Source organism: Equus caballus, chromosome 15 (genome assembly GCF_041296265.1).
Source record: "Equus caballus isolate H_3958 breed thoroughbred chromosome 15, TB-T2T, whole genome shotgun sequence".
In the NCBI taxonomy this organism is placed as follows: Eukaryota; Metazoa; Chordata; class Mammalia; order Perissodactyla; family Equidae; genus Equus; species Equus caballus.
The window spans coordinates 44,846,725-44,859,939 of record NC_091698.1 but is presented as its reverse complement, the minus strand read 5'-3'; the positions used below and the strand labels follow the sequence as shown (position 1 = coordinate 44,859,939).

Genomic DNA, 13,215 nt, shown 5'->3' with positions numbered 1-13,215 from the left:
CAGAGAAGCCCGATCAGGGAACAGCACTCTGGCGGCTACGGCGCCCTCCTTCGCCGGAGGCCGGTAGTACAGCTCATGCAGATGAGCGCAGGCTTGTCACCGCCTTGAGATTTCAAACACTGCAGGACATGCAATGAAAAGTGAAGTCAATTCCCCCAGTTCCTTGTGTGCTTCTCCAGATATTTTCCAAGTGCTTACGTTCACTCGTATATTTTATATAAAGATTTCTTTGTACCTATATGCATATCCTCTATTTCATGTAAAAGCAGCGTACTCTACATGTTCTACAATCGACCTCTGACCCTCAGCTTTCCAGTCCATTTATTCATACATCCATTCTATTCCTTTTAATGCTTGCATACTATTCCATTCAGTACAATCACCAAAATTTATGAGTCCAATGTTGGTGGACTTTTAGTTGTTTTCAGTACTTTTGTCCTCTGCTACAGAGAGACTGCAATGTGAACATCCTCACGCGTGAGTACAGCTACTTTTAAATTCCTAGAAGTAGAATTGCTGGAAAGGATATGCAAACTTAAAGTTTTTAAAGTACTCTCTAATTCCCCTCCAAAAACACTGTAACAACCTACTCTCCCACTTAGAGTGAAACTTTCATTGGATTCCTACCCTGTGCCAGGTATCATGTTACAGGGTGATGCTATGTATATTTTCAAAAATACCGATAAATAACTGAGAGGGATAAGAGTGGAGCTGAAGACTAAGATTTCCACACAGCATCAGGCACAGGGAGCTGTCCCTGTTAGGAAAACTCTGAATTTGGCTACAAGTGGAACGGCAAAGGACAGCATGTCCTACAGTAGGTCTGAAGGCAGAAGGGGCAATAAATTTCAGATTAACCTGTAGATAATTGTAATAGTGAATGCTTTTTACTGCCTATTTTCTAGTTTCTGAAAATATCTTACAAACACTGTTAATAATCTTCACAACCATTGGAGAGCTAGGTAAACAACAGGTCAGAGAGGTGAGAGTTCTGGAATAAAGGAATAAATGCATGGGTAAAACGATCACTAGCTTTAACATTTCTGGGATAGTCACAGTCTAACCAAGTTGAAATCCACAAGCATCTACAACTCAGGAATATTCTACATATTTCCTAGTAGGTGAACATTAGTAAGTTGCTATTTGCAAAAAGAACGACATCAGTTAGCACAGCAGAGTTTGCAAACTTACAACTTGGCACCTTCAACTTTGAAGTTACATCAAAAAATATTCCTGGGGCCAGCCCCGTGGCCGAGTGGGTAAGTTTGCGAACTCCGCTTGGCGGCCCAGGGTTTTGCTGGTTTGGATGCTGGGCGCGGACGTGGCACTGCTCATCAGGCCACGCTGAAGCAGCATCCCACGTGCCACAACTAGAAGGACCCACAACTAAAATATACAACTATGTACCGGCGGGATTCGGGGAGAAAAAGCAGGAAAAAAAAAAAAAAAGGAGATTGGCAACAGTTGTTAGCTCAGGTGCTAATCTTAATATACATATTCCTTTGGAGTTTATGGAAAAAAATACACCATTGGTGAGCAGTGGCCTAAAAGTACATAGGGTACAGAAAGCTATAGACATGACCACACAAAATGTAACATGAATTGATCAGAACCTAGAAAGGCTATATTGGTCTTGCACTTCCCATTTGCTAAATGACACAAGCTGGGGTGGGACTACGCTCAGATGACGCAAGAAAATCTAGACCTAAGCATAACAAGGTTTCCAGAAAGTATGGGAAGCAGTAAAGTGTAGGTCTTTGGAGGTATGAATCCAACATGAAGTAAAAGAACGCCTCAATGGGTATGCAGGACACTGGAATGGAAAATATAGGAGCAAGGCATATTTGGAGCACCGAACAGATAAGCAGTTGACACTAACAAAATCTGCCAGTACCCGGCAGGGCCCCGGGGAACATGGAGGAGTCTGAGGGATGCCAGTCCTTAATTGAATCAAAAAGGGACAACGGGGAGAGTAAGGAAGAGCCTCAGGGCTAGACGGACAGGGTGTGTTACACCAAGACAAGTCTCAGTTATCCCCGTGGCAACAAAATGCAGGAAACGGGTCTATGGGACGAGACAGTACCCTAACTATAAAGAAAGGCTTCCTGTGAGTGCAGGGCTTCGTGTTAAGTTCCAGAACATTGGACTCAACCTTCTGACGTTCCTCAAGTTTCATTTAAGATTCTTTTAGAGGTAACATGATGCTGAGGCTGCAAGCTACGGTTAAATGCCTGGAATGATGGAAAGAAAGCGGTTATAGAGACTGGGAAGCAGGAAAGGCCCAAGTAAGCGTTTGCCTAAACAGACTGGAAGTGGAAAGTGAATATTTTCATGTGTAAACATTCTACTGCTACGAGAATTTGTCTTACCACAGCTCCCACAAACTTATACTACCCACCCTAACCTGCGTTAGCTCCGGATTCCCTTCATTTCCACATGACATAGAGAAGAGAGAGACCAGTCTCACTTGTGGATATGTTGTTAGCCTCACGTTACATCCTCACATCATGGAAGTAGGCTATCCGAGGTAGGAAGCTGAGGGGCAAAACCCTTCAAAGATTTCATGAGCCCCAGCCATAGGTCTACACTGCAATACCCTTCACAATTTCTCCTCGGGTAAGCATCCCCCGCCATCACTCAAAACATTAACATTTCATAACAGGAAAAATATTCCTATAAATGAAATGTGTGTCTTTGGAGGTCCCATCTAGCAGGTATCTACTTGGGGCATCCTGGCATCTTGGATCACACACCTCCTACTCATTTGAACTATGAAAGTCTCCACATAGGTCCACCTAGGCATCCGAAAAGCTTGCCGCCAAGGAAAATGACTAGATCCACAGATTTCCTCCCCAAATCAGCTGACTCCACATACAAATCAGCAGCAACTCAGCCCTCGCCCACTGTCTCACGGTCACCAGAGTGGTTAGAGAGAAGAGCACTAAGCAGGGCACAAAAGCAGAGGCTCCCAGGCCAGCCGGGTGCACTGCACACATCTGCTCCTTAGGCGTGAGGGCACCGTGCAACTCACCACAATGCTTCTCACAGTCCCCTCGTAAGTTTCTCCACAGAACCCTTCAGGTCAAGTTAGTTCGGGACGCTTCCCAATGAACAATCAGCAGGAGAACAGCATGTGATCTGTCTTCCAACGTTGGATCCTTAAAAACACAACCAGGAGAAACACGGAGAAAGACCCAGAGCATTTGAAAACAACCCATATTCTACACAATTACCAATGAATAACATAAATGATGTAATATCACACAAAACAAAGTGAGAGAAAGTGATTTAAGATTATTCTCTTTAGTGGACAGAAACTGCGGCTGTTGCAGGACTACCCAGCAAATTGAAAAGCTATATACTGAATTTTCTGTTCTCTTAATACAAAATGAGGGCAAAATGTGTCCACCTGTTTCTCAAGGCCAAAAGATCCACAGACAGCTGTTTTCCTGTCCCTTTCACCTTGCCTCTCCCCTATTCTCCACGAATGTCCTCCTCTTTCTCTCACTATTCTCCTCTGCATGTTGCTCAGCCTTGCACACAACCATGGCCGACAGAGAACCCTAGAGGCCCAATGTTCTACAGTGGCTGTTTCCAAGAGGGAGGAGGCTACAGCGACTGCCACACTGGATACACTCAGAGGAGAAGGAAAGGGGAGGACCCCGAATGCCTCTCATGTATAAAAGCGCGGGATGGCAGGAGGCCTGTGTGGCCCAAGGAGCCAGAGGGAGCAAATTATGGGCAAAAGAATTGCAACCCAAGGCTGGAAGAGAAGAGCTCTGCCCTCAGCTGTGTCCCTGGCTCTCTGGCATCTGCTTCTAATGGGCAGGCGCCATTTTCAGAAGCATCAGGCACTGGAAAGAAGACCTCTGCTGCTGGGATTGAAAGGAAGTAACATCCAGGAGGGGGAGATGCAAGGGCGAGGCTGGTCCCAGAAACAAGGCCTATAATGCAGACAAAAGAAAAGGGGAGCAGCAGAGAGATGCAAGTCCAACCCGGCCCAGCCCAGTCCAAGGAAGGTAGGATTCAAGGAGAAGAAACTCAAAGAGAAGAGCCTTGAACCACATCATTCCCCACAAGGGGCACTCAACAAACCTCACCCTACGCTTTCACCAAGTTACAGAAGGAGCTGCCAATCCTTTCCTTTGCTCCTTAAAACCTGCAGTAAGTTCACCGTTAGATCACCTGGTAGGATTTCAGAACAACGGTAATAGGTCAACCTAGATGTCCTTTTCCTTCCTCTCTAAGGATATTAACTAACTGTACATGTAATTACTAATGTACAATATATGTTATAAAGTATAATTCATAGAATACAAAGAACTATGAGTTAATTACATTAATGAACATCTATAAGGAACGTTGAGAGGATTCCCTAACATAAGAGCCTGGGGAAGAGAGACTAGCACACGTGGCTCCTAGGATGTCACCTCCCCAGAGCTCAGCCATGCAGGTGCTGCTGTAGCTCTCCCCCGACTCCCTCCACCCAATCCCATCTTCTTGTGGGGAATCTGGCCGCCCTATTGGCTGTCTCGTACCTTTGAACTGCCTGCTCTGTGACATCATTCTCCCCCTAGACCTACTGCCACCTGCTAGAATCTTGGGGTTTCCATGGAGTTGTCTGTAAATAAATTTGGATCATCGCAAGCGACCAGTGTGACCAGTGACCTTCATACTGGACACACCGCTCTTTGACGGCAGCCACTCAGACTTCCTCTGGTATCGTCTCCTCATCTCTTGGATCTGCGGTTGATGCTTCCTCTTCTTTTCTCGCCATGTCAGGCAAGGAAACTAACTTTTTAAGTGTTCCGTTATGTATTTTTGCCCCTAAATTTGGTAGTAGATTCTAATGTAGCAGAGAATAATGGGAGGAAAGTATTGAAGTAAACCTGGGGACCTAATTTAAGTTTTGACTTTGACATTTATGAGCTGTAGGACTTTGGACAAGTCGTTGACTCTCTCACAAACTCTGTTTTCTCTCATCTCTCACATCAGGATATTACAACTGTGGTTCCTTCTGCTCCTTTTCTTTTCTAATATTGAATCTTAAAGGTCACCCAGGTAGAAATGAAATCAGAGACTTCTTGAGGGTGTTTCCACAGAAACAGAGAGAAATCTAGGTGATGCAGGAAGTTAGCAGTATATCCCCAAAGGTTTCATCTGTAATGGTCTCCCTCCACTGAAATTTCAACTGTAGTATTTTAAATTTAGTGCTGTTCACAAGGCAATATGCCCATGTTTGGAGTTATCTACCTAAATGAGGTGAAAAAAAAAAAAAGTAGGAAGAGACAATGGAGAGTACTGGGCTATAGGGGGACTAGTCTTCAAAGGTCAGGAAGTTGAGGATTGTTTTCATCAGCACAGGCCAACAGGAACCTAGAGGGAGGATAAAATAGAAGAATGAGGAGGAGAGCGAGGAGGAGCTCTCCAGGAAAAAGACGTGGTTTGGCATGACATGCTGAAGGAACCAAAGATTTTCAATTGCAGCAGGAAGAGCACAGAGTGAAATGTGCTCAGAGCAGGGCGAAGCACAGTTGACTTCAGCAAACGCTCACATTCATAGCCGAGGAAGGCCAGTGAGGCAGAACAGGGCATCGCCAGGCAAAGCAGCTTCTCAGACTCAGACTCGCTTGTTTGCTTTTTTCTCTTGCCTCTCTGAACGCGGACGGCACCTGAGAGTTTGAATATAAACATTTCAGAGATCTTTTAGAAATGACACTTCCTATAATCCAGAAATTGATAAAGTGCTTATCCAGACGGCTGGAGGCAACAGAATTTCTAGTGTTTTATTTCATTCTCATTTTTCTTTTAAGATTTTATTTTTTTCCTTTTTCTCCCCAAAGCCCCCCAGTACATAGTTGTATATTCTTCATTGTGGGTCCTTCTAGTTGTGGCATGTGGGATGCTGCCTGAGCGTGGTTTCATGAGCAGTGTGATGTCCGCGCCCAGGATTCCAACCAACGAAACACTGGGCCGCCTGCAGCGGAGCGCGCGAACTTAACCACTCGGCCACGGGGCCAGCCCCTTCATTCTCATTTTTTAACTATGTAGAGGTTTTGCCCATTAAAAATAAAACATAAGTTTCTAACAAATAATATCCTCTAACTTGAATCAGAAGGATTAATTCCTGTGTGTGATACGTAGGTTCCAAGTCAAGGCTGCTTTTCATCTTTATAAACATTTTCTTCCTGACATAGAGCGCGCACTGAGAAACGGCCACCATCTCTTTCTAGATGTAAGCTGCCCGAGAAGAAAAAGCAAAACTCAAGTGCCCCATCTCTGACTCCACATTTATCTCAGACAATTTTGTGGCATCCTTCGGGTTTTCCTACATTAAATTTTTAAAAGTTGGATTCTAGCGATGACGGTGGTTTTAGTCTTTGGGGATGACCCCTTCCTGGATCTTGAAGGTGATGATAATTGAGGTTTTAGGATAAATAGAAAAACCTTCCTGATACCTTTTAAGTACTCTCTTCTGCATCTATGTGGTTATACTAATTGAAGTATGGATTTCTAGGCTTACTAGCTGTTCCTTGCGGCTCATGGTCAGAGAAATAAGAACGAGCACAACAACGGAATTCCTTTACACTTAGGATGTTGCTCTCTGCTTTGTACCAGTTTTCACTGAAATATCTGTCTGCTTATATTGTGGCCAGCTATACATTCACATTGATAGCATTTTGATGCCTTTTAGGCCACTTTTACTGATCTACTCTGTCTGCACGTACTGGCTAGGAATTCATTCAAAATCACCTTCTTCTCGGGCTGGTTTTGGTAAATAGTATTCACTACAATGGAGCCGGCAATATTCACTTTCATGACAAAGCGTATATGATACAGAACTACATTTATCAGTAAACTGATTCTGCTTTGTTGCTTGCTGCATAACGCAGTTTTTATGAATATCTATATGGTTCTTTTTACTTCCTTGATAAATGTTTTCCATGATTTTTCACAGAACTTATCATATCTTCCTCCAGATAACAGATATGTCCTATATGAATTCATGTATGAATTACTATTATTGTTGTTGCTCTTGTTATTGTAACTACAGATGAGTAACCTGAAGCTCAGGGAGATTAAATTACTGTTTTCTTTCAAAAAGCACTTCTTGGGATGCACACCCTCAGGCAATCCTGTGGAGGTAGGATCAGAAACCAGGCTTGAAGAGGGTAAGAGTGACCCTTTACACCTACCACCCGGACTGACTACTGGGTGAACTCTAGGGAACAGCACGTGAACAGCACGAGCAAACAGACCCTGAAGAGACAGTGGTAACAGCTGCACTGTTTTCTAAGGGACCAAGAAAACACCTTATTAGGAGGTCTCCTTCTCCCGGGTTCTGGTAGTGGAACAGTCAGAGCAGAGTCCTGGCAAGAAGTCAGGAGACTTAGGCTCTGTGACCTGGTGATGATGCTGCCATAATGGGAGAATCGGACCACTCCAGCTGACCTCTCTGAGCCTCAGTCTCCTCACTCGTACCAGGAGAACGTCAGAACAGAGCATCTCTGAGGACGTTCTAGTTTCAAGTGCTTCAATGCTAGCAAAGAGTAGACGAGTCAGGACTAGGGGAGGCTCAAGGGAAGGATGGGCAGGGAGAAGGGGGCTTCCAGCCTAGACAACAAGGTGTGACCCACACCACGTGGGGCTTCTGCACATCTCTGCCGCAGCTGGGAGCACAGGCAGTTACACAGAAAGGAACAAACTCCTCCCGCCCTTACAACCACCATAAAGGCGTGGGTGTTTGCTGTCTCAGTGAGCACTGGGATGAGAGGCTTCCTCATGCAGCAACCTTGAGATGATGCTGCTCCTCAGACATTGTCAGAGTTGATCAGTCTCACTGAGTTTTTCTTCACCCTCTTGTTCCCTACAGAAAATTTCCAGAATCCATCCTTACTTGGAACTCCAAACTCCCTGCAGCTCTCTCTTCCTGTGCTGAGCGATGCAGCTTCCCTAGCAGGAAGTGTCTGCAATTTCTCCAGAGTCTCTGCTCCAGCCGTCAGTTCAGGATGGCTACTGCCATCAGCCTCGGGCACCTCTTCCCAGCCACTCATGGGCAGCGCCTACCTTTACCAACATTCTAGCACAACCACGCTGTCTGGAGTGACTGGCCAGAGCCAGAGCTCCACCTCAGCTGCTTCCTATCCGGGTCTCTTTGAGTGGGGTGTCCCAGGAAGCACTGCACAGGAGTCCTCTTCACTCGGAGACTGCACTCTGACTGTCACTGGCCACGACACAGCGGTTTCTTCCATGTATATGGCAGCACAGTATGACAGAACTTCAGGTGCCAATAACCCGGTCCCACTGTATCCATCTCTTTCCACCAGCCTTGTTCAGGGAACACCATCTCGGGTTCCAAATCAGGGACACAGCCTGTCACTTCCCTACCAGGAAGGAAGCCAGGTGTACTACTGTGGTCACGGCACACTGGGGCCTCTGCTGTCTGGAGAACTTGGCCCCTGCCTGCAGTCCTACGGCTCTGTGTCCTACACAGGAGCCGGGGCCTCTGCTCCTCAACCAGAAATGGTGTTGGTACTAAAGGAGATTCAGCCCACACATGGCCTTCCACCAGCCTCCACCTCTGGGGTCTACTACGCTGCGTCTGCTCCAGCCATCCCACAAACCAGATTTCAAGGTGAGTACAAACAGCAAGAAGGCAGAGAAAGGAGGTCTGCATCCAAAATCAGGGTCAAATCTGCAGCCGGGAAGCGGTGAGGCCACAGACAGGTAGAACTGAAGTCCTGAGACATGAGTGAACACTACCCTCGCTCAGTGCTCCCCATTTCAGACTCGACATAAGAACACCTCATACAGGGGGGCAGGGGGGACACTGTAATGCTCATCTATGCTACATGGCTGAGAACCCCAAGAGCACACCAAGGGACCCCATATCTCTCACTACCCCAGCTGCTAAGTGCCCTACTCCACCACATACAAATGGACTCCCTCTGCCGATTTACGGGGTTAGTCTCCTGGGAAGGCCTGTCAGAACTATCACTATGATAGAGACACGCAAACTTTCCCTCACTTTGTTCACTCATACCAGGAATAAGCCCTTCTGTCCCGAGACGCTGTCAAAATTCAGCAGGCTAGGAATCTGTCCTTGCTCATATATTCCATCGGAAAGAGCTCCGCTCCCTCTCCTCGTCCACAGTGTGACGTGTTCTCATTCTCCCGGGAAAATGGACAGCATCAAAAAGACTCTATAGGAGAATGTTAGGACTTGTGAAATGTCTCATAGTATAAAACTCTCTTTTACTTTTTATTGCTCCTATGACAACCCTATGAAATAGAAAGAAAGCCAAGGGACAATGACATCCAATGATCACCAGTAAGAACCAGAACACTCGCCTCTTACCTCCTAGCACAGGGCACTGTCCATGATCCTTAAGAGCCAGGAGAAACGCCTTGCCCATCGGGGGAAGGGACGTGGTTGCTGCACTGGTGTCTAGGGGGGAACACCTCACCCACCGAGGACTCACTTCATCCTTGCTTCCTTTGTAGTGGTGGAAACGTCCCTGGGGATGGAGACTTCCCTGGGGCTGCAACCGCCAAGCCAGAAAATTTACCTACAGCAAGCTCCAGAATTCCCCAAATCCTGCAGTAGCAGAAATACCCAGATGCTGCAGAGTGACCCACCAGCTGAGCTTGGGGACGTGTCACTGACAGCTCCAGACAAGACGTCTAACAGTGACCTCCTGGCACTGTCTCCAAATCCAAAGAACTGGGATGAGTTTAACACCAAACTTGCAAAGCCCCTGGATCCCGACCAGATCCCAATACAAAACCAAGAGCCTCTACTACAGCCTTTAGAAATTCCTGATATTCTCCAGCTCCTGGCCTGCATCGATCCCCTCGGACCAGAGGACCACCCTGCTTCCGAAAACGCTGATCTGGGAAAGGGTAGCCTGAGTCTTGAGGGCCAAGGGACACTGGACAACGGGACCGAGGCTAGCGGTGGCTTTGCAGACATCGCTACACTGATGGAGGATGGTCACCTTCCCCAACTATTCGACCCCTTGAAAGACCTTGATCAACCCCAAGGCCCCGAGCTGAGCCAAGCCAAAGACACAGGAGCCATCGAGTCCATCCAGCTGCAGCAAAAGATAAGTGGCAGAAAGGCTGCCTCCGAGTACACCAGGAAGAACAAACATCAGGCCTCTGAGCCTCTCGATGGTGCTCCCAAGGCCAAAATCCAGCCAAAGGACCCGGAGTGCCTGTCAGGGGGAGACAGGGCTCCTGAGAACGAGGCCGAGCACTCCAACAGCAAACCTCAGAAAGCTGCACCCAGCAGGATCAGTACAACTAAGAGCCATGGGCAGGAAAGGACCAAGAGGACCAGAGGAAACAACCCCAAGAAAGCCGGAGAGAGTCGGCAGTCAGGGACTGAAGTCAGGGTGGAAGAGAAGCCAATGATGCCCAAGATGAAGCGGAGGAAGAATCAGCCCGAGCTGAGCCAAGAAACCTTTAGGCGGCCTCGAACCAGCCTCGGCCGGCACATGTTGGAGTCGGTGCAGGTGTTTCATGCTCTGGGGAGGAAGAGTGAGAAGAACACCGGGCCCTCTTCCTCCCGGGCCCTGGGAACCTCCAGCAACCCCAAACACCCCCAGCCCAGCCCAGCTATCAAACCGTGGCTGGATAAACCACTGGAGGGTCAGTGTCCTGAGGAAACTCAAGTCAAAGCCCAGAAAGCAGAGAGCAGTGCTGAAAAGGAGTGTCCACCTCCATCCCGGGACGAGCTGCCACCTCCTGGGAAGGTCAGGTTGGTACCTTTGCCTTTTCTGTCCGTGGACAAGCCTCCAGCTCGACCTGTTCCTCGGAGGCCACAGGCTCTGGCCTCACATCGGCCTGCTGTGGCAGACCCTGCCCGGCCTGCTTCCACCAACTCAGCTCAACCAACTGCAGTCAATTCCAGCCACCCAGCTCCTGCATCTTTGACAGGTCCTGCCAGACCAGCTCGGCCAATTTCCACCAACCCCGCTCGACCAGGTTGGACCAACCCCACCCGGCCTAGCGTCCCTCAGTGTCCTGCTTCAAGGCCTGCACCTTACAGAACAGCATCTTGCACTTCTCTCCAGCAGGAGCCCGTTGCCACTGCTGTGCCCATGCTCCAGGCCCCGCCCAAGCCTCCCGCCCAGTATCTACTGGAGGATTTCAGCAGGCAACCAATTCCATGGAGGAAACCCGACATTCCAGGGCCAGTGATGTCAGAGCCCATCACACAGGAACAGAGGCCAGAGCGGGAGGCCATGAAGAGGCAGGCTCAACAGGAGCGTGAGAAGGCTGCCAAGTACACCTCTCGGGGGAAAGTGCAGTTTTTCACTGAGAGGGAAAAAGAAATGGAAATTTCTCGATACTACGGCTACGCGATATAAGGCTGCTAGGGCTCTTGGTGCCCCTTTGGGGACCAGTTGTTTTTCCAGAGATAGACAGATAGATAGACTTCTCTTATTTATTTTGATATATTTAAAAACTTAGTAAGACAGTAAATAAAGTACTAGAATGAATAGATGAGGAATAAAGAAGCCTTCTGTGTTTGGAAATGCTGTTAACTGTGTTTTTTCTGTGATGGGGGTGGGAGGGAACCCAATTCTTCAGGAGAAAAGAAAAGTGAAGTTGGACAGGAGAATGAGGGAAAAGGGAGACGAACTGACGAAAGAGGCCATAATTGGGTGCAGGGCTGGGGAGGCCCAAAGGGGAGAGATTTGAGGGGTTTAGAAAAAGAAGCAGGAGTCGTGAATGACAGAAGTCAGAAGCAGGGCCTGAGGGGAGCGTTAAAAGAGTAAAATTGGAATAGAGTTGAAGACGGCAGCCGATGAGTCTAGGTTGACCAGGAGAAATGTAAAAAGTCTCTCAGGGAGGCTGGTCTTATGGCTCACGACCACCACATCGGTGTTTTGGAAAACAAGAGATTCAGGACACCTTCCAAAAGGCTTGGGTCACTTCATCCATGGATGACTACGGCTGGGGACGGTCAGTATAAATCAAAGGGGAATCTACGGGATGAATGGCCAGGGCTGAGTTACCTTGGGGGCAGCTGATAACAGGAGCCTCCCCATGGGAGCTGCTGCAGCAGGACAGGGCAGGCAGAGAAATTTCCTCAACTTCTGTGCACCAGGCCCACGAGCCCACTACTTCAGTTAACCTTTGCAACCACACGCAAGGCCAGGGTCACTGAGCCGCTTTACTACTGACGTTCCGCAGTGGGCTGCAGTCACACTGCCTGCGGAGGAGCAAGGCCTCAACTTGAGACCTGCATGCCAGCAGTGCTCAGTATTTGCTAACGCCTGCTGGCGACCAGGCTGGCTTTCAGAGCACAGCATCCAGACGTTACTGGTGGATGAGATCAAACTTCTGGAGCGGGGCCTAAACTTTTTTTTAGATGTACTTCATTCTATTTCCCCTCTGTACAGACTATGTCGTTTTCCCACCCAAGGTCCAATTGCCATACATCGTCCTACACATCTGCCCCTTACCCCTTTCCTCCTCCTCCCCCGCTTTCCCCTCTGGTATCTATGTGTTTGTTTATCTTCCACATATGAGTGAAGTATTAGGTATACGTCTTTCTCCATCTGACCCATTTCACTTAGCGTGACACCCTCAGGGTTCACTCATGTTGTTGCAAATGGCAAGATTTCATGCTTTTGATAACTGAGTAGGATTCCATTGTATATATACCACATCTTCTTTATCCATTCATCTCTCAGTGGGCCCTTAGGAGGTTGTTTCCAAGTCTTGGCTATTGTGAATAATGATGCAACCAACATACGGGCGCATCTATCTTTGCCAATTAGTGTTTCCACGTCCTTTCGATAAACACCCACAAGTGGAATAGCTGGGTCATATGGTAGTCTTATTTTCAATTTTTTCAGGAATCTGCATTCTCTGTTCCACAGTGGCTGTACCAATTTACATTCTGACCTGCACTATATGAGGGTTCCCTTTGCTCCACACCCTTCCAACACTTGCTATTTCTTGTTTTTCTCATAATAGCCCTTCTGACGGGCGGGAGGTGGTAGCTCACTTTGGTTTTGAATGCCCTTTCCTAAAAATTAGTCATGTTTCATGCCTTTTCATGAGCCTGCTGCCCACTCGTATATTTGCCTCAGAAAAGCGTCTGTTCATAAGTATTGACGTGAGAGACCTGCCAGGTCCTCCTGAATCCACCTGGCCTGTCGCCACCTTTTCTCAACATCACTGTCCTCCAAACCACAT

At 47.7% G+C, this 13,215-nt stretch overlaps 1 protein-coding gene across 1 annotated transcript; it reads left to right on the top strand.

Annotated features, from left to right (window-relative positions):
• Nucleotides 1–4,653: 4,653 nt before the first annotated feature.
• LOC111771739 (uncharacterized protein C2orf78-like) lies at nt 4,654–11,543 on the top strand. Its single transcript, XM_070235314.1, has 3 exons — nt 4,654–4,782; nt 7,874–8,635; nt 9,505–11,543. The coding sequence occupies exons 1-3, from the start codon at nt 4,776–4,778 to the stop codon at nt 11,373–11,375; spliced, it is 2,640 nt and encodes an 879-aa protein (XP_070091415.1). The 5' UTR covers nt 4,654–4,775; the 3' UTR covers nt 11,376–11,543.
• Nucleotides 11,544–13,215: the final 1,672 nt, after the last annotated feature.

Bases quoted from the DNA above. Each gene is read 5' to 3' on its own strand.
- LOC111771739 (XM_070235314.1), top strand. The intron at 8,636-9,504 runs GTGAGTACAAAC...CTTCCTTTGTAG, and splicing joins CCCACAAACCAGATTTCAAG to TGGTGGAAACGTCCCTGGGG.